This window comes from Oreochromis aureus, linkage group 6, assembly GCF_013358895.1.
Source record: "Oreochromis aureus strain Israel breed Guangdong linkage group 6, ZZ_aureus, whole genome shotgun sequence".
NCBI lineage: Eukaryota > Metazoa > Chordata > Actinopteri > Cichliformes > Cichlidae > Oreochromis > Oreochromis aureus.
The window spans coordinates 357954-385593 of NC_052947.1; the positions used below are offsets into that span (position 1 = coordinate 357954).

The window sequence follows — 27640 nt, forward strand, 5'->3', positions numbered from 1 at the left end:
ATTAATATAATAACTATAATATTGGCCATATAATATTTACATTACCAAAGTGATATGACTTTAGTCTCATGAACAACATTAGCAAATTGTTATTTACTAACTAATCTTAAATGACTGTTCAGTACAGAAATGAAGCCCAAAAATCATGTTTTACTGTCCTGTGGTCTCAGCCTCAGATACTTATCAAATCATGCAAAGCTCTTGTAGAAACAAACAAACAAATGAACAAAATATGTTCTCTTTCATTTCTGTCAAACAAAGTTGTATGAAACGTTTCCAGCGGTTAGTATCATGGTTGCTAGGCAACCTGGGAAGCGCGTCGGTCATTGGTACTTCATGGCTTGTGTAGTTACTAGGTAACAAAAGCTCAACACTGCCCCTAGCGTCCTGGAGCACTTCCGTTGTGTTTTGGAGTTTGCAAGTGCTTTGGAGTTTGCAAGTGTTTTGGAGTTTGCAAGTGTTTTGGATTTTGCAAGTGCTTTGGAGTTTGCAAGTGCTTTGGAGTTTGCAAGTGTTTTGGAGTTTGCAAGTGCTTTGGGGTTTGCAAGTGTTTTGGAGTTTGCAAGTGCTTTGGAGTTTGCAAGTGTTTTGGATTTTGCAAGTGCTTTTGGAGTTCGCAAGTGCTTTGGAGTTTGCAAGTGCTTTGGAGTTTGCAAGTGCTTTGGGGTTTGCAAGTGTTTTGGAGTTTGCAAGTGCTTTGGAGTTTGCAAGTGTTTTGGATTTTGCAAGTGCTTTTGGAGTTTGCAAGTGTTTTGGAGTTTGCAAGTGTTTTGGATTTTGCAAGTGCTTTTGGAGTTTGCAAGTGTTTTGGAGTTTGCAAGTGCTTTGTCTCTAGGGGCCACCGTACTTTCTCTTATATTTAATATAACCACACTACAGACGGACAAGCGCTTGTTTTCATGCGTTGTCGTTAGCAACAACGACGGTAAAACCACCTCTGTCCGCTTGTTTATTTTCCACATAAACCTTTCACAATAAAGCTCAAGATCCTGTTGAGACTTTTCAAAATAAACTGAATCACGTGAAAGATGAGTATTTACGGATGAGAAGCAAAAAAGAGCCGTCAGGTGCTAAAAAATAAACCCTAGACTCAAACGTTAGAACAGGCTTTTCCCCGCAGCACGCTGTGTAATAAATACTCACAAAGAAAACGGCGGCCGTTACAACCTATGTCTAAAAATGTATCGTTTCATGCATCAGTTACAGTTTTTCTCAGTTGCTTTGGTGCATTTCTCACAACAGAATTGATCTCTGCACCACTACTAAGGCTCTTCTCAAAACAATTAGTGCAAACTGCAAAACATGGTGGATAACTTGCAAAAGTGAGTCACTTCATCAAAAAGAAAAGTCAGTTGTTCAAAAGCAAGTCAGTTGCTCAAAATAAGTAGTCAATGCTTCAAAAGCAAGTCCCTTAATCAAAACAGATAATATATTCATCAAAAGCAAGTACTTATATCAATCAAAGTGTCTGGGCTGTCACAATTACAAGTCAGTACACCAGCACCTTTGGTCACAAAATCAAATGGTTTGAACATGTTCTCATTGTGACGGATTTCTTTGTAGGTGCTTCCCAATGACATGTCAAGTCTGAAAACCATAAATTGTAAAGGAAACTCAAAACACTTCGTATGCACTCTTGATAATATTCAATTGAAACTGTGCACAGCATTGCACAACTGGGGAAATACAGTAAATCAAACATTTTACAGCAAACATAAACTCACTTAGACAGTAAACCTTACTGCAGTAGTTATGAAACAAAAAACAAACAAACTGAAAAACAGACACTGCTGCATATCAATCATTGATATCTAGACGCTCCCGTCTGTCTGCCCACATATTTGCATCAACATCACAGCGAATGTCAGCTCTATCGTTGCATCGGGGAAAGTATCTTCTGGAGTGTCGAATCCACCCTCTGCAGGACTCTGCTGTGATGTCATCACAAGCTTTTGTAGATTCAGTATGCACCTCATGCCAATCCTGTCTGTTGGTTTACATTATATATATACTTGTAGAGTAGGGGATACTGTAACGCGATTCACCTATGACTGGGTAGAAGAGGCTTTTCATTGGTTGCAAGTAAGAGTAACACACACCAATTTTCATTAGTGTGAGATAAGGTTCACCTGAGAAAAGTAATTTATGGAGATTTTCATGGAAACTCCTTAAAAATAGGGTTTTCAAAATGGGTGTACAAATTGTTTGACAAGATGTTCAACAATTTTGAGTGCACTGACACAAGCAATGAAATGAAGACTATCAGTTGTATGGACAATGACTATTCAGCCGGTACAAGTATAAATAATTGTGACATTCATGATAGAAGCAAGGAGATAGTGATGAATAGCAAGTCAAAAGTGACCATTCTTTAGATATTTGTACTTACTCAACTGCTTCATGTCCAAATGTAACAGGGTCAAAAATCACTTGTTATAATTACACAAAATGTGTTCTAAACCCCCAAACTGTTCCTTTCATACCTGACCTTTAGGACCTCCAAGCCTGTAGTTATGTTCAATATCAGTTAGAGCCCCTCCTCATTCTTTTCTTCTTCTTCTTTGGTGCAACCTTATAAATACAGTGTACCCCTTTTGCCTCTCCCCTTTTCTACAATTCCCCTGTGGGAGAGGTTGGTGTAATTTCTTTCCCAACACTGTAAAACGCTAATATAATTCATATTTAGCCACCTGGATGTTTCTGATTGTGATTTTAGTTCAATTATTGTCATTGTTAAGCCTGTTTTTTGTTAGATGTTACAAATGTGTAGTATGTGTGTGCCATATGTGTGTTCTAGGGAACGTGAACACTAGCATGAATAGATAATTCTTGCTAGCTTGGAAGTTGTGGTGGGTTAAGCTAACCCTCTTCCCCACTGTTTGTGTTTGGTCATAGGAGCTGGAGTGGGCAAGCTATTTATTTGGAGGTCTTTCTTTCTTTTACCGTTTTTATCAGGTATGTCGGATTTCATGTTGTTGTTTTTGTTTTATCAAATATGTTACGTGTAAATGCATATTTTATGTTTAATGTAATAATAAATGCCAGCGCCCTTTTCTACAATTCCCCTGTGGGAGAGGAGCTGGAGTGGGCAAGCTATTTATTTGGAGGTCTTTCTTTCTTTCTTTCTTTCTTTCTTTCTTTCTTTTACCGTTTTTATCAGACACAACGCAGAAACACACCGGTTACACTTGGTGCCGTGACCCGTCACATCGCCAGTCCGCGATCTCCTCCTCCTTCTGCTGCCGCTGTTTTCCCGCCTCCTCTCTGCAGCTGTGCGCTGTGTGCCAGGGTTCTGTGCCCTGCGCTTTGACTCACAGGTTTTTATATCGTGCGTTTGTGATCGATGCCCTGCAATTTGGCTCGCAGGCATCTCTGTCACTGTGAACTTAAAGGGCAAATACATAGGTGATCATTTCTGCCACTGTTTCATATTGTTGCCTCAAATTATACAGGTACAGATTGTGATTTATTTTTTTTCTATTGATATTGACTTTTACAGCCTGTTTTAATTGATTTTCTTTTCTTTTCTATGGTGTTTTGATTCTTTGATGTTTTTTTCCCCCACACTTTTCATTGTTTTGTGAAGTTTTGTATAATTGCGTGTGTGGGTTAGGCTCTTTCTTTTTTTTTGCTGTTGAACAGTGATATCTCACTTGGGTCAACATGTTAGGTGAGGAAACTGCGGATAGTGCTATGCCTGATCTGTTCTCTGCAGGGAGTAATGTGACCTTTGGTTTGGGGAGGGGTCATCAGATTGCTCCAAAGTGTTTTGGGAGGGGTAGGCCAGTAGCCCCCGGTATTGGTGCCCACACTGTAGACCAGTCAGTGATGCACTCACCATTAATGCCAGCAGCTAGCTCCACACCAGCTGCTCGCGAATGCCAAATGCACACCCAGGCTGTCACTAGTGACATGTTGAGCAGCTTGATTACTGACTTAGCAAAGCAAATTGGGGAAAATATCACATCCTCTCTTAACTCTATGCACCAGCCGGCCCCCACCCAGCCACAGTCTCCCCAGAATGTGCCCTCGAGCTGCAATGACCAGTCCCAGCTGAAGGTTGTTGTTCAGTCAGACACCAAAGCTCCACCATACTTCAAGGGTGACAACACAGATCTATTCCCCATCAGTGAATGGGAGGACATGATGAGATGTTATCTGCACAGAATCAGCTGTGACACAGATGAAGAAATGTTCGCCATATTAATGTCTAGACTGACTGGCAAAGCCAGAGATGTGGTCAAGGTGTCACTTCGTTGCCGCCCTGAGTTGAATGGGAATGATCTTATCACTGCTGTGTTTGACATACTGAGGTCTAACTTCAGCGACTTGACATATTCCAGCCTACCCATGAAAGATTTCTACAGTACTGTGCCACGTCCAGGTGAGAATGCCATGGATTACTGGATCCGGTTGAACAAGTCTATTGATGCTGCTGATGAGTGTCTCCGCAGGCGTGGCAAACTGGTAGAGGACCCCAGTAGTGAGGTTGTTTCAATGTTCATTAATCACTGTCCTGATCACAGTCTTGCCTTGTCTTTTCAACTGAAGGCTCCTGAGGAATGGACTGCGGCTGAGGTTCAGAGCCGTCTGGACAACTATGTGAGGAAAATAAGACAGTCTAGTGTTTTGTCTCATAATACGGCATGCCTGTCCATCCCACATCAAAGTCCTGTTACTGTTAACAGCCAGCCCCACTCCGGCGGTGCTCAAGCAGTCCCAGTAACACATGAGCCATCTTTGTATCCTATGCCCTCTGTTCCCTCTGCAGCCACATGTCAGCCTCTTTCTTCTGCGGACCTGGTAAGTGTGCAGCAGCCCTCTGCTTGTCCTCCCTGACTTCTCATGTCACGCCCCCATCTTTGCCAGTTTCGGCCCTCCTCCAACTGAGCCAGGTGTTCAACAGATGGTAGCACTGTTTGACAAGGTTCTGTCCATGTGCACTGCATCATTAGCCACTGGTCCTAGGCGCCCACAACCCACGGGTCATTCCCATGGGCACCGCAGTGCTCATCGTGCTTCGTGCAGAGTGTGTGGCTCACATGAACACACAACCCATGTGCATTGTAGGCTGTACAAGCTATGCCACAGCTGCTTTGACCCTGGACACATGAGGCGTGAATGCCCACAGTTGCGCCAGAAACCAAACATGTCAGTCCCTCCTCCCACCAGTGCTGCTTTAAACTAGCCAGCCCATGTGACGAGAGGGGTAGCATGGGCGGTGTTGATGAAACCCTCACGAATGCAACCGATCCAAAAACCATATATGTTAACTGCTGTAATAGCCTCTCTGATGAGAAGACTGTTATTATGGGTTCACAAAGAGTTGACAGGGCTAGTGAGCTGTTTTACACCCCAGTGTCAGTCAGTGGCCGGTGCTCCCTAACAGGCATGCTTGATTCAGGGAGTATGTCATGCACACTGAGTGAAGAGGCTGATTGCAAGCTAAGAGCCGCTGGTGTTGCTCTGATTTCGCAGCATGCCCCTGAAAATGTGGTGCTGGTTGGTTGCGGTGGCCTTCTCACACAACCGAAATGCATCTATGATTTGGACATTGAAGTATATGGGACCAGGTTTCTTGTGCCAACATTTGTGGTTCCTGGGCAAAAAGATGAACTCATTGTGGGGAGCAATGTGATCCGGCCCATCATTCAGAAGATGAAGGCTGATACAAAGTACTGGGAGCTTATTAACTCCAATTACACTGGCACTGATTGTGAAGACTTTCTGCAGTTGATGAGCTGTATCTCACGGTGGTCTGGTCCTGTGATGCCAGATAAGATAGGTACAGTCAGGTTGCGGAAGGGCATCACTCTCCTGCCACAAAAAGAATATGTAGTTTGGGGAAAGCTGCCACCTTCTGCACTTGTGTCTCCAGGGAGTACTGTGGTTGTGGAACCCACGTCAGCCTGCTCCACTCCAAAGAACATAATGGTAGGGCGCATTATAACACCCATGTGGGGAGATCGTTGGGTCCCTATGAAAGTCCTTAACCCAACACAGAGCCCTGTGACACTTCGTCGCAATGCTAAGATTGCTGATGTCTTTCCTTGTATTGCTGTAGAAGACCTGCCCATCACTCAAGGTCTCTGCGAGACTCTGACTGACCAGTGTACCAGTTTCCCCCCCTCATCAGACCCTGTGCCTGACTCTGTGCAGCTACTCAAAGACGCTGGGTTGGCTGATATTGACATTGAGGGCTGTGAAGTGTCAGATGGGTGGAAGAGGAAATTGGTGGAGCTTGTGTTGACTTACCAAGATGTGTTCTCTAGAGACAAACTGGACTGTGGTGAGGTGAAAGACTTTGTCCATCGTATCCACCTCACTGATGACCACCCTTTCAGGCTTCCCTATCGCAGAGTGCCCCCGGCTCACTATCATAAGTTGCGTGAGGTGCTGTCAGAAATGGAGATGAAAGGCATCATCAGTAAGTCCACCAGCGAATACGCCTCACCACTGGTGATGGTTTGGAAAAAGTCAGGTGACTTGAGGATATGCACTGACTTCCGCTGGCTCAATGCCAAAACCGTTAAGGATGCTCACCCACTGCCCCATCAGGCTGACTGCCTTGCTGCCCTTGGTGGAAATGCTTTCTTCAGCACCATGGACCTCACATCCGGGTTCTACAACGTTCCCCTCCATGAGTCTGACAGACGGTACACGGCTTTCACTACACCTCTTGGCCTGTATGAGTACAACAGACTTCCCCAGGGTCTATGCAACAGCCCAGCATCTTTTATGCGGATGATGCTCAGCATCTTTGGTGACTTGAACTTTTCCAGCCTCCTGTGTTATCTTGATGACCTGCTGGTGTTTGCACCTTCAGAAGAGGAGGCCCTAAAACGTCTTGAGATTGTTTTCTCTCGCCTGAGGACCAGCAATCTGAAGCTGGCGCAGAAAAAATGTCACTTTCTCAGACGCTCTGTGAGGTTCTTGGGTCATGTCGTGGATGCTGGTGGTGTCTCAGTTGATCAGGATAAAGTGAGGGTTATCGCCGGTTTTCAGAAGACTGACCTCATGGATGGTGATGGTTGCACTCCTTCTCAGAGGAAAGTGAGATCCTTCCTTGGCATGGTGATGTTTTACCAGCATTTCATTCCAGGGTGCTCTCGTGTTGCAAAGCCACTCTTTGCTCTAACTGCCGGTCAGAAGAGGACTAAAGGCTGCCATGGGAGTCGGAAACCTGGAACCTTTCGTAAGCTCACCCCTCAAGACTGGACTCCTGCTTGCGAGAAGGCATTTGAGGAACTCAAAGGCGCACTCCTCAGCTGTGCGGTGCTGGCACATCCTGATTTTGAGAGGCCATTCATCCTTTCAACTGATGCTTCCATGGATGGGCTGGGTGCTGTCTTATCCCAGGTGCCAGCTGGTGAGGAGAGAGCAAGACCTATAGCCTTTGCTAGTAAGTCTCTCAGCCGCAGTCAGGCCAAATACCCAGCACACCGGCTTGAGTTTTTGGCTCTGAAGTGGGCTGTGTGCGATAAGTTCAGCCACTGGCTCAAGGGTCACCAGTTCACTGTCTGGACTGATAACAACCCTCTCACGTACATTCTGACTAAGCCAAAGCTGGATGCCTGTGAACAGCGTTGGGTCTCTAAGCTTGCACCATACTGCTTTGAGATCAAATATGTTCCCGGAAAGCTGAACATCGTGGCAGACACCCTGAGCAGGGAACCGTTTGTGAGGCCTTTGGCCCAGCGCCTCCTGTCGGAGCCCTACTTTGAGCTGCTAGAGCAAGTCAGTGATGTGAGAGATGCCAGTGTCCAAGATGCCTTCCGTTTGACCTGTCAACCTCAGTCAATACACAGTGCTCCACCCTCTGCTGTGCTTGATGTGTCTCTGTCAACTGATGACGTGTCTTCTCTCATGTCTTCCCTCTGTGAGTGGGAGTCTGCTTCTCGCCAGCGTGCAACATCCCTCGCTGGTCACCTGACCTCCATTAGTCCACCTGACTGTGATGTCTCTCATGTGCTGTCCCACACTGATCTCCTGTCTCACCAAACAGGGGATCCTGTGATCTCAGAGTAGCCCGCTATGTTGAGCGTAAGCGCAGACCCTCCAGGCGTGGCGCTATCACGAGAACCAACATACATTGCGGCTCCTGAAACAATGGGACAAGCTCACATTCCTCAATGGTGTCCTCTACAGAGTTGTGAGGATCCACTGACAAAACACAAGAGATTCCAGTTTGTGGTACCTGACTCTCTAAAGCAAATGGTGCTGTCTGGCATACACGACAATGCTGGTCATCAAGGTCAACCTCGCACACTCTCCTTGGCTCGTCAGCGTTTCTTTTGGTATGATATGGAGAAGGATGTGCGCAATCATGTGAGAAGTTGCCGCAGGTGTGTTCTCAGTAAGACCCCAGAGCCAGCAGCTAGGGCCCCATTGGAAAGCATTAAGACCTGTGCTCCACTGGAACTTGTGTGCATTGACTTCTGGTCAGCTGAGGACAGCAACAACAAGTCTGTGGATGTTCTTGTGATTACTGACCACTTCACAAAATTAGCACATGCATTCCAATGCCAGGATCAGACAGCTAAGAGAGTTGCTAAAAAGCTCTGGGATGGATTCTTCTGCGTGTATGGCTTCCCTCAGCGCATTCACTCTGACCAGGGAGCTAGTTTTGAGAGCGAACTGCTTGCAGAGCTTCTGGTTTTGGGTGGCATTGCCAAATCCCACACTTCACCGTACCACCCATGGGTAATGGTACCACGGAGAATTTAATCGCACCCTTGGAAACATGTTACGGTCCCTCCCCCAGATCTAAGCAGAAATGGCCGCAGATGATACAGTCCATGACGTTTGTGTATAACTGTACGGCACACGAGACCACCGGCTTGCGCCATTCTACCTGATGTTTGGGAGGGTCCCAAGGTTGCCAGTTGACCTAATGTTTCGGGATGTCCTTCATGATGACACCATTTGTGACTATGATACCTATGTCAAGTCACTGATGAATGACCTGCGCTCTGCCATGCTCCAAGCCCAGGAACACAGCACGATGGAGCAGAGACACCAGTCTGACCAGTACAACAGAAAGGTGAAGGGTCTACCTCTTTCACTGGGAGACCAGGTGTTGTTGGCAAACAAGGGAGTCAGAGGAAAAAGGAAGCTCTCTGACAAATGGGAACCTGTTGTGTACACGGTAGTCGACTTGGATCCTGCTCTTCACATCTGCCGTATCAGAGACAAAGAAGGTCATGAGCGTGTGGTGCATCGCAACCTGCTCCTTCAAGTTAACTTTTTGCCCTTGGACACAACATTGAATGACGATGCTGCACATCCTGCTGTGAGCGTTGTCAGTGGCCCCCCCGAGTCTGACCTGGATGGGTCTGTGACATCTTTTGGGGACACAGGAGCTGTACCTCCTGCCACCCGTACTGTGGATTCCGTCTCCAGCATTGGCGAGTGTGATGACCGCACACTATCATGGATCCATCAGCAATCCGCCGCTGACCCAGTCGAAGATGGCATTCTTGAGACCCCTCCCATAATGGATGTTCCTGATCTTGGTGGGCTGGCTGGTGATGGAGCCTCCCCAGACTCCCCTGCTGCTTTCCCATCCCACAGTTTTCATTCTCTTGAACCCGAAAATGTGGACGTGGATCAGGGACTTACCACACGTTTTGGTAGAATCATTAAACCAGTTCGTCGCTTGATTGAATCAATGGCTCAACTCGAGACACTCCTTGGTGTTGAACCTGTTCAAGCAGCGGTTATCGATGTGTGAATTTGTTTATTGCTGTATGTTGTCCATTGCTATTGTTTTTGGAAAAGTATAATACAAGCACAGAGTTGACTGTATTTTTTTTTTCAGTTTGTACAGTCTGATGGTGATGCCCATAGATGTTATGGCCTGTTTTGTGTGGTGTAAATGGCACCTCATTTTGTCTATAGTGTGTCCTGGGATCTTGCTAGGCGCCGAGCGGGTCTCAGGTCTCTTATCCTCCTTGGAGGAAGCTATGTTGCTGATCTAATTCATTGTATATGTGATGTGAATTTGTTTGAGGCCACTGTATCTGTTATTGTGGGTTTATACATTTTATTATTATTTTTTTTTTGTGTACTCTTTAGGATTTTGTGTAATTCTTGGGGGGTGAATGTAACAGGGTCAAAAATCACTTGTTATAATTACACAAAATGTGTTCTAAACCCCCAAACTGTTCCTTTCATACCTGACCTTTAGGACCTCCAAGCCTGTAGTTATGTTCAATATCAGTTAGAGCCCCTCCTCATTCTTTTCTTCTTCTTCTTTGGTGCAACCTTATAAATACAGTGTACCCCTTTTGCCTCTCCCCTTTTCTACAATTCCCCTGTGGGAGAGGTTGGTGTAATTTCTTTCCCAACACTGTAAAACGCTAATATAATTCATATTTAGCCACCTGGATGTTTCTGATTGTGATTTTAGTTCAATTATTGTCATTGTTAAGCCTGTTTTTTGTTAGATGTTACAAATGTGTAGTATGTGTGTGCCATATGTGTGTTCTAGGGAACGTGAACACTAGCATGAATAGATAATTCTTGCTAGCTTGGAAGTTGTGGTGGGTTAAGCTAACCCTCTTCCCCACTGTTTGTGTTTGGTCATAGGAGCTGGAGTGGGCAAGCTATTTATTTGGAGGTCTTTCTTTCTTTTACCGTTTTTATCAGGTATGTCGGATTTCATGTTGTTGTTTTTGTTTTATCAAATATGTTACGTGTAAATGCATATTTTATGTTTAATGTAATAATAAATGCCAGCGCCCTTTTCTACAATTCCCCTGTGGGAGAGGAGCTGGAGTGGGCAAGCTATTTATTTGGAGGTCTTTCTTTCTTTCTTTCTTTCTTTCTTTCTTTCTTTCTTTTACCGTTTTTATCAGACACAACGCAGAAACACACCGGTTACACAAAGGCATTTGCCTTTGGACAAAATGAACATGAAACCGCCACAAGGTTGTGCCAAAACGACTACATGTTGTGGAGGTTGAACTAACTATTGTGCAAAGTTTAATTCTGTTGTGAGAAATGCACCAAAGCAACTGAGAAAAACTGTAAAACACTCGACTCCAGGTACGCGACGCCCAGCTGGAAACACTTCACGCAAGTCGAGCTGCCCGACATTCACAGAATTTACAGAAAATGTTACATTTTTGTGATTTATATCGTTATCGGACGATAGATGTCTTAATATCGGGATATGAGATTTTGGTCATATCGCACAGCCCTAATTTCATGGGTGTTTTCATGGAAAACAAGAATTTCCAAGTGATCCCAAACTTTTGAGCGGTCGTGGGTGTGCATCCTTATGTATGTGCAAAACAAAAATCTGTGTAAAATGTACACAAGGGCAAATGTCTGAGACATTTGCTAAACATATGACTTTGTAATGTTAATACTGAAAAACACAATTCACGTTCTCTTAAGCTCAAATGAAATTTCCTTCATAAAACAAAATGTAAGTATAGAAACATACATATAATCTTCTGGTTGCTAAAGTTAGCATGGATATTAAGCTAATAAACCACAGCAGATGTTTTATCATCTAACAAATATTTTATGTTAAGTGATTATGTTACAAATAATGCAGAATCTAGACATGGAAGTACTCTATGGTTTTTATATTTTCTTCTCTACTTTAGACAAAAGTAGTCTATGGTTTAGGTCATTTGATTTAAATGGTATTTTATTGTGCATTTAGCTTGAGTTACAACAGCATTCAGATATCACTCCAGCTTTTCCATTTGGCATTGGTTGTGCCAACCTAGAATACTATTAGCATTTTCAATGTTACCTCTTCATTAAAGGAAAAAAATGTAAAGACAGAACAGCACCAGTATGTGTGTTGAAGAAGACTGATTTAATAGTGTATTGAAAAATAAGTTAACTTAAATAACTTTAAATACAACAGAATGGGGAAAAACAACAGATTATAAACATTCTTTGCCAGCAAGGGGTGAAATTGCAGTGCTAATGTAAGATAAATACACACACACACACACACACACACACACATACACATATATATGTACACACACACACACACACACACACACACACACACACACACACACACACACACATATATATATATATATATATATATATATATATATATATATATATATATATATATATATATATATATATGTATATAGCATTCCTTTACATCTAGTGATTTGAAATCAAGTTTACCACCCAAACGTTCTGCCAGCTAAAAAGTCTAGAAAATTTATGTTTATAAAGGTTCATATTTCATACACATGGCCTGTGTGTGTGTGTGTGGCTGTAAAAAGAAGTACAGTGTAAAAAAACAAAGAGCACACAGTGGTGACATTGTGGATGGAATGGTTACTAAAGAAAATTGATCAGTAAAGCAAAGTTTTATGACCTCTGACCCTGAGATCAATGCCAACACTTGGAATGAACCTGCCATTCAATTTACAGATTTTGGCTTTGAAAATACAAACACTGGACCCACCAATCTGGACCCACAAAGTGTCGTGTTACATATATGCGATGCAACAGATTGAATGGCAAACAATTAAATTTTTTGGTGTTTTACTATGTGGTCTTGGGTGGTTTAGAAACAAGAGGAGCTGACTCAGTCCATCAGATCTGCCAAGATAAAGAGGACAACGAGGAATGATGAAGGGAAGAGTGCTTAAATTTAATAATAAAAAACCCCAAAACTAAATAATAAAAATACTCTACATCGCTAACCTGAGCTACACAAAAAATTAAAGTTTTACTCAAATACTGGCAGTCAGGTTAAGAGGACCAATTAGCAAAAAATGTAGGGAAGGTGGAGATCCAGACATAGATAAACTTAATAGCTGAACATTTAGTAAGACATCTTTCTTGGTAGGTCAAGTAGAGAGCTGGAAATGTCTCAGATCTGTTGAACAAATATTTTGGTCGCTCTATGCTACTCTGTACTGCAAACATACATGAGTCTGATACCTCATATCTTGCTGTTGGAAAGCAAGCATGACTCTGACAAAGCCGAGTATTAAAAATAAAGAGTATCTGGAGGTAAACACGTCAAGTCATAATCCACTTAAAACAGTAAAAAAAAAAAACCCAAAAGAACTGACAGACACTGTCTTTTGTCAGATCTGCAGATCATTCTACTAAGGTGAATACTTAAGTGCTGAGCTGGTTTTATCAAAATTTTGCTTCCTTTACTTTCAGCTCTTTCCCAGATCCAGACAAACTAATTAAGGTAACTATAGATTACTATCTTTCAGCTCTTTCCCAGATCCAGACAAACTAATTAAGGTAACTATAGATTACTATCTGAACTAGCTTGATAATAAAATTAAAATCATTTCTTAAGCTCAGAAAATAACAAAAACAAAAAACCAAACAAATTACTGCATAACTGTTATTTCCATCTTTTTCAGAAAAGGTTCAACTGAAGTAAGACTTTAAAAATCACTTAATAATGAAGAGAACTGGTTGGAGCCCTGACCTGAAATCACGTTCGTCCATGTCACGACACAGGGTTAATTTATTGTATAGACCCTACATAATGTGGATTTAAAGTTTTTATGGCTGATATATGTTCAGCAGAGTCACAAGAAACACTAAGAGAGTTTCTACGAGTAACGCTGTAAACTTTGGTTGTAAAAACTATTTGTATTGCCGCCCAGCGACACAGAAACTTGATGAAGACAAGAGGAAGTACTGCAAAGAGAGAAGTGAGGAGGGTTTGGTGACATGCTTTTCATACATACATTCAGATAAACGGGGATTAATAATGTGCAGTCATTATTTGACAGGTAACCACACCTGGTATAATGGTGTAAGAATGGCCACCCACACTAAGAATCATAACCCTCGTTGAGAATAAAATACATCATACCACTCTGTCCAGAACTACAGTGTGCCCTTAAACCCACAGCCAGCATGGCGAGGAACCATCATCTATATCCAAAAAACCAACCTATTTATACATTTCAAATCGTTGTTTTAAAACAGAGCAGAAGGTGGATGTGACAGGAAAAGGGAAGAGAGAGTAGGAGAGGAAAAAACCCCAACATGACAGGGAAAACATGGTGTGCTGCTAATTTTTCTTCTTGATGTTGTTGTTGGAGGTGAGCCGGGGCCGTGGTGTTGGGATAAAGCTTCCAAACAGGACTCGACTTCGGGCCACCTCAAAGACTTTGGAGAAGATCTGGAGGAAAAGGAGAAGGAAGATGTCACATCAGACTTGAAGTTCTCTATGCATTCGGTAACACAATCTCCACTTTGACCAACTCTGCTCCAGCTCAAAATCCCATCCTCAGTGCTACAGTAATTATTCATCTTTTATCCCATTACAGTTTCATATATATTTATCAGTCACATATACCCAGTTCTGATTCATTTTATAGCAGCCTTGATGTCAAAATGTGTGCAAATACTCATGTTGCTAGGCAACCTGGCATGCCACAATAGCTGCTTCATACTGTTATATTGTTTCTATGGGGTGGAAATGATGTCCTGGGTGTTTTTAATTTTTTCTTCTTTTGAACCCTCACCCCTCAAAAATCAGTATTTGATGAATAAGCCCATTTCAGTTTCAGTCAACACATAATGTAATGAAATCCAAGCTACTAATCAGTACTCCTGTACTGTATGCACAATCAAAACCGTTTACTTTTGTTAAATTTTATTTGGCTAACTGGACTTGTTTGCAGAGGAGGTAGCGGCTGTCTCAATATAGCAGGATCACTTGAGGCTGGGTCTAAAGGTGAATATTTTAAAAGTGTTATGGACTGTTAAAATGCTGCATAGCATTAAAGAGCATTTTTAGAGCCTGTTACAAAGAATGGTTTTAGCCTCTTGCTCCATAGCAGCTGTTTTCCAAGTTATCTTGGAGTAATATAGGTAAAGCTTTATGTTGGGTGTGTAGTAGTTTGACAGGTGTGCCGCCAAATGGAGCTATACTCAGCATCTATCTACAAAGATTTTTATACATTATTAAAAAGGAATTATATGATATATATTATGGCTCCAGTTTTGGGCAGATACCCAAGGAAGGCATCACCAAGAAGTGATGACTGTACACTACAAAGGTTAAAGACTGTTGCAAATATATAAGTGCTGGTCAGCGTGGCAGATATACTGGCATAAATGCCAAGGAATGTCAGGAGAGGAGATCAGAAGAAATTCCAGATGATGAGAGAATTCAGTGGAACACTGAGCTCTAGTGAAGCATGCTGGGATTTCTGGCATTGGAGGTAATAAGTTTAGTTTATTTCACTGGATCAACATCGTCCCGTGCCCTTCCCTCCTCCCGCTACTCCTCCCCCTCTCCCTGAATTGTACAGTTTGATGGCTCAGGGAACAAAGAGAGTTTTTAGCCCTGCTGGTTCTGCTGCTGGGAAGGAACAGCCCGTCGCTGGTCCAGTTTCTCTGTGATGACAGTTTGCAGAGGACTGCTGACATCATCCATGATGTTCAGCAGTATTTCCAGAGTACTCTTCTCTGCCACTGTCACCAGAGAGTCAGTCTAGCTTCATGCCAACCACAGAGCCAGCCTACCTTCACCAGCCCAGAGGAATCCTTTTTGGGTGTACCACCCCTCCAGCACGCCACCACGTAAAAGATCAAGCTGGCAACCACTAACTGGTAGAACATCCACAGGAATTTCCTGCAGATGTTTAAGGAGTGCAGCATTCTCAGAAAATACAGTCTGCTCTGACCCTCTTGTACAGGTGTAGATTTGTGTTGCAAGACCAGTCCAGTTTGTTGTCTATCCACACCACAAGGTACTTGTGGTTTCCTATGACCTAAACCTAATTTCCCTCTATCAGAACCAGTCAATAACATGGGCTAGACTTCCCAGACTACAACAAGGTCGTTGGTCTTTGAGGTGTTGAGCTGTAGGTGGTTCCTCTGACACCAGACAACAAAATCTCTCACCAAATTCCTTTACTTATCTTCTCTGTACTCATCTTCTTCTAATACACCCCATGATAGCTTTATCATCGTCAAATTTTTGAACATGACACATCTCTGAGTTGTTAAGTCTGAAGTGTATAGGGTGAAGGGAAGAGGGGCCAGCACTGTGCCCTACGGTGCACCAGTGCTGCTCAGTCCTTCAGCTTGACATACTGTGGTGTCTCAATGAGGTAGCTGCTGATCCAGGTCACCAGGCAGGGGTCCACTTCGATCCTTTCAAGTTTTTCCTGGAACTTAATTGGCTGGATGATACTGAAAGCAAGTCCAGGAAAAGTATCCTGACTGTGCAGCAACCATGAACACGCCCCCTTTGGGCCTGCTGCCTTCCTGGGTCAAAGCCTCCTCAGTTCTCTCCTCACCTGGTCTGCAGTTATGCAGGGAGAGGACTGTGGGGAGGGGAGGAGAGGTATGTCCTCTGTGTCAGGTGAGGGTGCCAGTGAGGGAGAGAGACTGCGATGAGCAGGGTGTGGAGTGTGCAGCAATGCCATGTGGAGAGAGGAGGAGGGGGAGGGCACTGTAGTGAGGTGGGACAGTTGGTTGTTGGTCATACCGATTGAAGAAGGTTACCAAAAGTTACTTGGCTCCTCCAGTGTCCCCTCTATTGTACCACCCCTCGTCTTGTGTCCTGTCCTTTATTCTATAGGCTACCTTCTTCCTGTTGAGGATAGCCTTGACCTCCTGTGTTATCCAGGAGGTGTTGTTAGGATAACAGTGTACTGTCCTGACAGGTGAGACTGCGTCCACACAGATGTTCAGATAGTCAGACAGCCTGCGATCCCTTTACTGTCCTCATCATGTGGATTCAGCAGCATATCCCAGTCAGTGGATTCAAACAGTCTCTCAGGGCATGCTCCACTTTTGGAGACCTATTTCCTGATGCAGTGTGTTGAAGCCGACGGCCTTTTAACCAGGGGGGAGGTGTAACTGTGAGGATTTTCTCCAAGGCACATACATCAGTCACGTGGTAGCGCTCTGTCTTTACACTCCCCCGAGCGCAGATGTGAACTCCCTCAGCAGATATCTGTTAGCCTGCAGCCATACTAAGAGTTTTAGATACCTGCATTTTGTGAAGTAGGACTAGAGAACAAAACGGCACGCTGTTGGCAGCCGTGCAGTAAAATGGTAATGGAGGAGCAGCTAAATATGGAACTGCAACTATTTTTCAGCAGGGCATGAAATGATGGTAATAGACAGGTTCAAGGAATGATGGACAAGATTTTGTGAAACTAGCAGCCTGAAGGAGAGAGGCATCTTCTTCTGTTACCTGGCACAAGGGATATGTGACTTTTGTTGACTAAAGAACTATTATTCACTATTCCCAAGAAGTTGATTCTGTTTATCTGGCCATGAGTACAATTTACAGAGAGTCAAGGAATGGCTGCAATCACAGCATTGTAAGATGGTGAAAGATCACCATCTTTACCATGGTAATGATGGCCATTGATCAATGGTTGTTGATCAATAGTTATGACAATTTGCATATTAATGATCATTAAAACTGGTCCTTACAGCCCACTGTTTGTCACTGGTGCTAATTTCAGTGATTATACAAATGTTGGGGAAACCTGCTTAGACTGAAGAAGTCTGTCAGAGTAAATTGTTAAATGTTGTCATTGTTGTACTTAAATTTGTAGACCGTGCCTTAAACTGCATGGTTAGATATTCTTCTGTTCCTCCCCTACACATCTATGATGCTGGGGGAGGTAATTAGCTGTTTAACTGCAGGCACATTCCATGTGAGCTCTTGGAATCCGACCAGCCTTCCCTTGCTAGCAAGTAAAAACCCGGTTCTGTCGTTGTCTTGCTTTCTTCATGAGTGATGAGTCTCTGAACTAGCGGGTCTGCTGAAGCGCAGACCCAACAAAGTCACTTGAATGAGTGACAAAACATTTCTCACGCTGAAAATGAGATGTCCAGAATAACAGAATGAACCTTTTGAGATTTACTTTTCTGGATGATTGAGCATGCATCAAGACATTAGTCATTATTGTCACTGGTCGGTACCAGACTTACTAGTTGTTTAATCTAATTGTTAACATTTTAATTGATGCCCAATGCTAGTAAGCTGTTATGTCCTAAACGTTATGCCTCCCTACCTCCTTCACATCGAAAACAGACCGCGGGACACGCTGAAGAGATTACATCTGTTGACTGGTTTGGGAATGCTGCGTTCTTCTCCCAGATAAGCTGGAGGAGGTGGCTGGCAAAGGTCGTCTACACTTTTTTGCTTGGGCTGCTGGCCCCAGGACCTAACTTCAGATACATGGAAGAAAATGTTCGATAATTTTAGGATTTTAACTTTGTCATAGATGTTTAAACAACATGCATCATTTATATTGCACGCCACAACGCAGGGCATACTTTTCAGTCCCAATTTATTATTTTTCCAGAAGTTAATTTGTCATATTTTAATAATACATGATCCTTTGTAGTAAAATATTTTCATATCATATTTAACACAGGTTTAAGAGTTTTTGTTCTTCTTTATTGTCTGGATTGTAACGTGCAATATTGATAATGCAAGCTGTGAGGGCCGGCTTAGTGAGTGAGCAGGAGTGGTGCTGAGAGCTTTTCCTGGTGGATGGATCTTCCTCTAATGGAGGCTGTGATGAAGCTGGACAGTTGAGGTCTTCATCTAAAGGGCTGACGGACAACATGTCCATGGTGAGCATACGGAAGAGTAAGTAAGATTCTATTACTTTTGTAAGATAAAGCTGCGTTGAACTACTTCTCAATAGGTGTCAATGAGTGTTTTGACAAAAATGAAAACACAACCAACTTGTAGTACAGGGGGTCAATTATCAGAAAGGGTTTTTCAGAATCACAATCAGAAAAAAAAAAACTATATATATCTATATATATATAGATATATATAGATATATAACTATATAAAAAATTATAGACAGAGAACAGAAAGGGGAGTGTATGAGATGTGGCCAAGCTCCTGAAATTCAGATAATTATCTAAAAAAAAGTGCATTGATAAGTGGTAGTGGTTTTGATTGTGATTAAAAATAAACAAAGAAATAAAATCTAACATACCTCCCTAGTCCTGCAACTATTTAAAAAAAAAGTAAAGATATACGTGAAGCAAGGGCTCACCTTTCGTGGAGTCCTCTGGAAGCATTAAGGGACAAATATGAAAGTTAAATCAAAAGAGCAAGAACAGAAAAACCAAAAATGTCAGAACTATGGTAGTGAAGCGAATTTGGGGAAGGTGGGTTGGAGCACCATGTCAATGTTTCTTTGACAGAAAGCACTTACCTAGAAAAAGCATAGAAAAAAGTGCTTGTATAAATAGCTGTGAATGGGTAAATGAGGCAAGTTGTATAAAATGCTTTGAGTGCTTAGGAACAGTAGAAAAGCACCATATATCAACCAGTCCATTTAGGATGTAAATGTACCAGTTTACCATGTACCAGTGTCAGTCACACTTGCGACTAACGCTTCAACTTGTTTAAAAAAAGCAAACTGTTGCTGCTCCCATTCACAGCCATTTGTTTTTGACTGCGACAAATCTACAGGAAAGCTACAGAAGAATTATTTTTTTCTTTATTGGGGCTGCTACAGAACCATTATTAATATTAATAATTAAAGTTTATAATTAAATAACTATAAATAAATCTACATCCTCAGAACATCTTTTCTGCAGCAGGAAACATTACGTCGAAGTACAAAGAAAAACCTCAGTTTTGCATACATTTTGTCTTCAAAGTCCTTACAGAAACAGTCACTTATTCAATAGCACACTCACACACACAAAATGTACCTCATCTGGGAGTCAATGCTGTCAGAACTCTTTTTTTGCCCCTACTAATGTAGGTTCTACGTATACCTTGCACCTTATTGTGTACTGTTCTTGTGTTCTATGCTTGACTGGTGAAAAATAAAATATTCAGTAAATTAAACTCCTGATAAATAGAGGTACCGGAATTTTAAATTATAAAAGTTAGACAGTTGATGATGGCAATCACCTCTCACTTTTGAAAACTTTTGAGTGAAGCATAAAAGGTGGGGAGAAAACACTGATATACCATGACCTAAATGTGAATCTACATAAAAATACTGATATACAGTGATGGAAATAATAGTGTTACAAGTAACGGCATTACTAGCGGCGTTACTTTTTTCAGTAACGAGTAATCTAACTAATTACTATTTCTATCGTTACAACGCCGTTACCGTTACTAAGAAGAAAATGCGGTGCGGTTGCGTTACTATTTTTCAACAAACAGACAGTTGAAGCTGTCTTCAGCTTACCGCATCTTATATCAGTTGCACGAAAGTAGCTGTAAGTAATCTGGGCGCTACAGCTTTAAGCAGCTGCGCATGCTCCCACGGGCGGCAATCACTTTCTAGCAGACGATCACTTTTTGGAACAAAACCTGTAGCTAGGAGGCAAAACAATCGTATGAGTGCTGCTGTTTGACTGAGGAAGAATAAAGTAGTCGTGGTAAGCCAATCACATGACGACTTCAAGATGACAAAACAACAAGGTGATATATACCAGTTTTTAAATTGTGTTGATAGGCCACATAAAACCAGAGTCATGATAAACAATATATACACGGTGTTTTTTCATGAATAGTTTCATCACATTTACTGTCTAAGGACAGAGCTAGCAAGCACTCTCTGCTTGTGACCAAAAAATAAAAAAAATAAACAAAAAACTGCCCTTTGGTGGAAAAACCAACCATATCAACCAATCAAAAATGATATGGCAACATGACATTTGGTTGTTTATGAAGTGGGGGAAGTAACGCAATGGTTACTTTTCAAGTAATTAATTACTTTTAGAATCTTGTAACTCAGTTACGAACTCAGTTACTTTTTTGAAGAAGTAACTAGTAACTATAATTAACTACTTTTTCAAACTAACTTGCCCAACACTGCTGATATACTCAATCAATCAGTCAATCAATCAATCATTGACATAAAGATTAGAAGAAATTTGCACCACTTGTAATGCAAAGCTTGTCCTCTCACCTGTTCCCAGAGGGTTCCAGCCACCTGGTCAATGAATCCTCCGACCTCGCGAAACTCTCCAGAGTATTTAACATAGGCCCAGATGCAGAGTGCTGTCAGAGCCAATCCCATCACCAGGTTGCACAGCGTGGCCACAGAGCTAATGCCCACAAAGCCAGTGACAATTGACACTATGTACATGACAAACATGACAGCAAAGAGTGTGGCGGGCGTCCGTGCAGCGTAGAAGATGTTCTTTCCATCATTCTGCTTGCTGAAGTTGGCATAGGCCTCATCAAGTTCTGCCTCCAGCTGCTCCTGGTAGCGGCGGCAGAAATCTTCTCCGCCCATCTTCTTGACAGAGCGGAAGTACCGCACGGAAGCCTGCCGTAGCTCCACATGACGGCGCTCTAACTCTGCTGGGGAAATGTATGGTTTGTCCCCACCACAGATCTGAGACCAGGACAGGAAATACAACAAAAATATTAACTGAATTCATCAAACAAAACCTGGATCGCTGATTAAATGAACAGGAAGTAACAGTGTTTAGACAATGATCAAACTTCTGGCACAAATTCATGTTAACCACATATTTTGTGGTTATATGTGTACTCTTCACAAACCAATCAGAATTGCGCTAACTCGGGAGTTACGTCACTTCAGTCTGACATCCAAGTTCTGAGGTGTCTGGATCTCAGACTCTCCAGATCAGCTTAAATCTATGTCCCTCAAAATGCTATATGTTTACCTGCTCCATGCTTTTGTTGTATACGTCTTTGGATCCTGCTACAGCTGCAAGGTTATTTGCTTCAGCTGTTGCCTAAAAACCAGAGGACAAAACATATTGTGCAGAAACAATCTTTATCACACATTAATCAATACAGAAAGTTTTTAATTAAACTGAGATTGAGTGCAGCCTGATCTGAGGGATGTGGTATTGTTTTTTTCCCATTAAACCAAATGTATCAACTTGATACTTGATTGAAGATGTAAAAACTTCATAATAAACAGACGTCATTCACCTCTTAACCTCAGAGAAAAAACACTTCAGGATGTGAAATTTAGTAAGTAAGTAAAATTTATTTATATAGCACTTTTTAAGACAAAAAGCTGTTACAAAGTGCTTCACATGGGAATGAAGGCATGTCAAACAAACAATATAGCAGTATAGAAGCATATCAAACAAAGCAATAGTACAGTATAAATATAGAATAAAACAACATATTTCACACGAACATTACCCAAATGCCTGTCTAAACAGATATGTTTTAAGCTGTTTTTTAAAAGAAGCCACAGTGTCGATGGTGCGTAGCGGGGGGGTAAAAAGTTCCACAGTATTGGAGCCAGGGTTTGAAAAGCGAGATCCCCCTTCGTTTTCAAACGGGTCGGTGGAATAGATAGAAGACCACTATCAGTGGATCTAAGAGTCCGCTTTGGAGATTAGGGTTGGAGAAGCTCATTGATATAGGTGGGGGCCTCACCTTGTAGAGACATAAACGTAAAGGTGAGGATTTTAAACTTATATCTATACCCAACCGGAAGCCAGTGCAAGGATTTTAGTATAGGAGTGATATGGGAGAATTTTTTACTATGGGTTAACAGCCTTGCTGCAGCATTTTGAACTGCTTGGAGCCGATTTAGTGAAGCTTTAGATACACAGGAGAAGAGTACATTACAATAGTCTAGCCGGGAGGAAATGAAAGTGTGGACAAGCATCTCAAGTTCAGTTTTGGAGACAATAGTCCTGAGTTTGGCAATATTTCTTAGGTGAAAAAAGCAGGAGCGGGTCACAGATTTAATATGAGCGTCAAAAGACAGATTGATCGAAAATTATCCCACGATTCCGAGCAGTAGCTTTTATCGAGGATGAAAAGGCACCCAGATGTTGACTAATTTGGGGCTTGATATTCTCTGAAGCAAGGATTAAGCACTCGGTCTTGTCTGCGTTCAGCTGCAAAAAATTGTTTGTCATCCAAACATTAATTTCCTTAAGACAGTCCATAAGAGTGGATAGCTTGTCTAATTCCCAAGGTTTAAAGGAGATGTATAATTGGATATCGTCTGCATACAGATGGTAGGAAATATTTTTGAAGCCGCTAATGATCCAGCCTAAAGGAAGAATATAAAGTGAAAATAACAGGGGGCTTAAAACCAAACCTTGTGGGACTCCACATAGAAACTTAGCCGCATCTGATCGAAAGTTTCCCACTGAAACTAAAAGTGTTCTATCCTCCAGAAATGAGGTGAACCACTTTAGGACAGATCCAGATATCCCTACCATAAGATTTAAGCGATGGATTAAGATCTGATGGTCAATGGTATCAAAGGCTGAGCTAAGGTCTAGAAGAACTAGGACTGAGCAATCACCCCTGTCTGCAGCCATCAAAAGATCATTTGTGACTTTCAGGAGAGCTGTTTCTGTAGAGTGTAGCTTTCTAAAACCCGACTGAAATTTATCAAGAATATTATGCTTCTCCAGCGCTTTCTTTACTTGTAGCCAAACGACTTTTTCTAAGATTTTAGAGATAAAAGGAAGTTTTGAGATGGGCCTGAAGCTTGACTGAAGTGTTGGATCCAGGTTAGGCTTTTTCAGCAAAGGTTGAATAACCCCCTGTTTAAAGCACCTGGGGACAGAGCCAGATAGCAAGGAACAGTTTATTAGCATGACCACAGAGGGCCCAATGGTATCAAAAACTTTACAAAATAAATGAGTAGGTAAGACATCAGCTGAGCTCGTTGAGGGTTTCAATTGGGTCAGTATTTCTGATAGATCTTTTAAAGAAATTGGGAGAAAAGATTCCATAATTATGGGGTGTGGAAGATCATGATTGGTGGGGTTACCTAAGGGAGTTATGTTACCTCTTAGGCAACTAATCTTATAATTTCAACTTAATTCCCCCCCCCCCACAACTTTCTAAGCTGCTTCCTTGACACTTACTCTTCTGATTACAGATCATAATGTAAACTGTCCAGGAGATGGAGCCATCTAACAGTGAAACTGAAGGAGCTGAACCAACCTGGAGCATTGACTTGGGATGAGGGAGTTTCTCTCCCTGATAGATCTTCATGTAGGCCTGCAAATACAGCAGTAGGGTAGAAAGTAAAGAAAGTAATAGCAGTAAAGAGGTATTCCCCCGTCATCAGATTGCCCATAATCACATTTTCAAGCATCCCACTAGAAATCCCACAAAAGCTCACTTCTTTGATCCTTTTCTTTTTTGGGGAGCTTACTTTGAAATCAATTAATGTTATAATGCAGTTATCTGATGACTTATTGACAAGTAAACTCACTTTGAAATAGTGCAGCAGGTCTCTGCAGGTAATTTTGACTCCTCCAATCTCTTTTTCCACTAGATTTTCTGGAGCAAGCAGCGCTGGAACGAGGTTCACCAGCTCCTTCTTGAAGTCCCCATCAATATCTGAGTGACACACCAAAGACATATTCACACACACCCCCCCCAAAAAAAAAGTGTATAATAGCTTCTTCTGGTAGAGAAGCACTGAGTTGTGTGCATTCCATCTATTGTTGTTGAGTGATTTTTTATCCTTGAGGGGTCATTTTGATCCCTCCTGCAAATAAATAATTTCCTGAGCAAGCCAAGTTGTTCCATATTTTCTCATTTTAAGTAAGATTTGACCAAATATAAGTTTTTAGGTGTTATATTAATTAGATCTTTTCATCACAGTCTGTAAATTGAAATTCACATTAGAATAAACAAACAAACAAAGGGTACAAAAAATGACCTAATAGCTAACACATTACAGAAAAACATGGGGAAAAGTTAAAAACTATTTTTGGGTTGTAGGATTGGTTGCACTGACACAAAGATGGCATAAAAACATGCACTCCATGCCAAATAGATTGAAGAGCTGATTATCTACATTTTAAAAATTGATCTCACAGCTGGCTACAAAACGTATACAAAACATTTTAAATAATTATTCTAAAAAGCAGAACAGTCAAAGTTCATCATTATATCCACATCTGCCTCTGATTACTAAACCCGCAGCCTCTCATCCAGTGTCATTTCACTCTTTATTCACTACACTTTATTCACTAGTTCACTACAATCTTCACCACAGAATTCAAGAAGAAATACTGTTGATGGCTACCAAAAGCATCTGGTCGAGTTGCAACTTGCTAAATGATTTTAATCAAGTATTTGTGGGAGTTTATGAATACTGTTGACCCTATGGTGATTAGAGAAAATCCCAAATTACTCAGGAAAAATAGACAGCCTGCCCAACCAATCAGAATACACAGGCTCCAGTATGTTTCAACCAATGGGAAAGCAGACTGCCGCAGTGTGTCCCGCCCACCTGCTCTGTGTCCACTGCTATGTTGTGTGTGTAAGCTTGCAACAAACTCTGCTGCACATAAGTTCCCTGGTTATCAGCTACTTTCCATGTTCAAAGTAGTTGCAGTTAGTAAACAGGCAGATGCTGCAGTCTTCTGGTGACTTTGAAGAACACCACATGGAGCTAAACTGTTAGCCTTCATTAGCTGCCTGAAAGTTAATCTCATTCTGCTTCCAAAAAGCCCTGCGTGTTCCAACTGAGAGAAATCATACTGTTGTCTTCGAGCATGATGCACAGAGATTGCTCAGGTTTTTTTGTATGCTGGATTGCTCCTGAGGTGGATTCCTCCAGTGAATTAGATGGTGAGCTTTCCCAATTGGACTTAGCCACAAATAAGATTTCTGGATCTCAGCCACTTCTTCTATCTGTCGGTGGTACACACTGTGCAGGGGTTGTAGCCATCATCCTGATGGCTACAACTGAGTGATATGGATAAGTGTCTCTTGTTGTCTCATCCTCGACAGTTGTTTTGACAGTCACTAGCCTTTGGTCTCCTTCCTTCCTCTTAGCGTACTGTCTCAGGGTCCGGGACTTGCAGTGAAAATCCCCATGCATGGTAAGGACCTTCCTTGTCTTGATATCAGTGGCTTCTATCTCCTTCTTTGGCCAGCTTATTATCGCAGCAGGTTATCTGATCACTGGCAGAGTTCAGGTGTTGCTCACCCATCTCTTGTTCTTTCCATTAAGCCAGGGATCTGCAACCTTTGACACCCAAAGAGCCACTTGGACCCGGTTTCCACGCAAAAGAAAACACTGGGAGCCGCAAATACTTTTTGACATCTAAAATGAAGATAACACTGTATATATTGTTTTCTACCTTTGTGTGAACAACTAAGGTGTGCTGCTTATGAAATCCATGAAGTGCTACAGAGAAAATTACATTTTATTTATGTAATCAACACATTTTGAACTCTTAAAGAAATATAACAAAAGCAAAGACACTCAGCTGAACTAAAATGATCCATGTAGCAAACAAAAACTGTTGTGAGCCGCCTCCTTATATCTCCTTTGGGCTTTTGGAGCCTTGACCTGACTTTTAAAAAATAATGGGCAAAAAAGCACTATGCTGCTGAAAAATGAAAAATAGATATTTGCAAAATTCTGCCTAAATATGTATTTTACCTGGTTAATGCGTGCGGCGGAGGCGTGGTCTGCAGCACCACTGCAGGGGAGGCGGACGCACCTGAGTGGCACCCGCAATCATGCCTCGCCGCCTTAAAGTCTGTGCTCTCTCTGCTGTTGTTGTTGGTGGTGTGTGTCGGGCTGTGAGCTGCGAAGCTACAGCCGGCTGTATGCATACAACAACCGTGTGTGAAAAGTGGTCAATAAAGAGATGCTGAAAAGCGCGTTCATGCAAACATCGTCGGGTCTGCCGTGATGTGTTTACAATGGGACTTCTGCTCCTGAACCTCTGCTCACAGCGTCTGCTAATCGGTGCTGTGCGAAGTCAGTTTACGCAGGACTGTAAGCTGTCATCTGTCGTCTGTGAGGCGTGAGCAGTGTTTGTCTATAACATAGTTCACGGTGGAGCTGCTGACATAATGTGGATCCGAAGATCCATAATTGGCCTACCTGGGGTTGAAAGTTTCGATAAATGCACGGTGTTTCAAGGGAATACCGGCTTCCATGAGTGTGACGCTTATATTGAGCGAGGAAAAAATAATAGAATATAATTTTATATTTATATTTCAATATCACAATAATCTTCCAATTTAGAACTACAAGTTTAAAAGAACTAACATAAATAAAATACACTTCAGCGAAATACTTCTAATTTATTTTCCCAAACCACGCGGAGCCGCACTATAAGGACTAAAGAGCCGCAGGTTGCCGACCCCTGCATTAAGCTGATTCCCCACAAATGGCCTTACTCTCTGCAGGTATTTGATGATTAATGCTTTCCTTGGTTCCTTCTTCGCTTTGAGTGCTCAGAGTAGAAAAGCGCTATATAAGAACCAGTCCATTTACCATTTCCTAGCGCCCTCTTCATGGTTCCCGCTGTCCTTAGTGTGTGCAATGTTGACTTCTAGTAGTGCAGTCCCCTCAGTTCTGACTACTTTCCCTCTCTTTATTACCATCCGACGACCAGTCTGACCGACATTCTGATGTTGTTGCTGTTCATCCTAGTGGTATGGATAAGTGAATCGATGTCTTGTTCACTCCTGGCATACAACTTGATGTCATTCATGTAGAGGAGGTGACTGACAATTGCTCCATTCCATAGTCGATATCATTGAATTGTAGCCAATCTTCTCAATGATCTCACTGAGGGGGTTCAGGCAGAATAGCAGTGGGGTAACAGGATCTCCTTGGTAAATCCTATACTTGTGCTATTGGCTTGAAATTGGCCTGCAGTGTTGTTTGCCACATCCCCATCAAATTGTGTGTAG

The 27640-nt window shown here is 42.2% G+C and overlaps 1 protein-coding gene across 2 annotated transcripts in view; it reads right to left on the reverse strand.

Moving 5' to 3' along the window:
- Positions 1–11817: 11817 nt before the first annotated feature.
- The window catches only part of LOC116323730 (atlastin-2-like), a 49355-nt gene continuing 33532 nt past the window's right edge, over positions 11818–27640 (reverse strand). The window contains exons 9-14 of one of the 2 annotated variants that reach the window (XM_031744140.2): positions 24183–24310; positions 23909–23965; positions 21640–21711; positions 20913–21344; positions 19029–19043; positions 11818–14155 (exon numbers count right to left, since the gene is read on the reverse strand). In XM_031744140.2, the coding sequence (XP_031600000.1) occupies positions 14045–14155; positions 19029–19043; positions 20913–21344; positions 21640–21711; positions 23909–23965; positions 24183–24310 (815 nt within the window). In that variant the 3' untranslated portion in view covers positions 11818–14044. The remainder of the gene's footprint in view (positions 14156–19028; positions 19044–20912; positions 21345–21639; positions 21712–23908; positions 23966–24182; positions 24311–27640) is intronic. The other variant, XM_039613772.1, reaches the window with a different exon arrangement.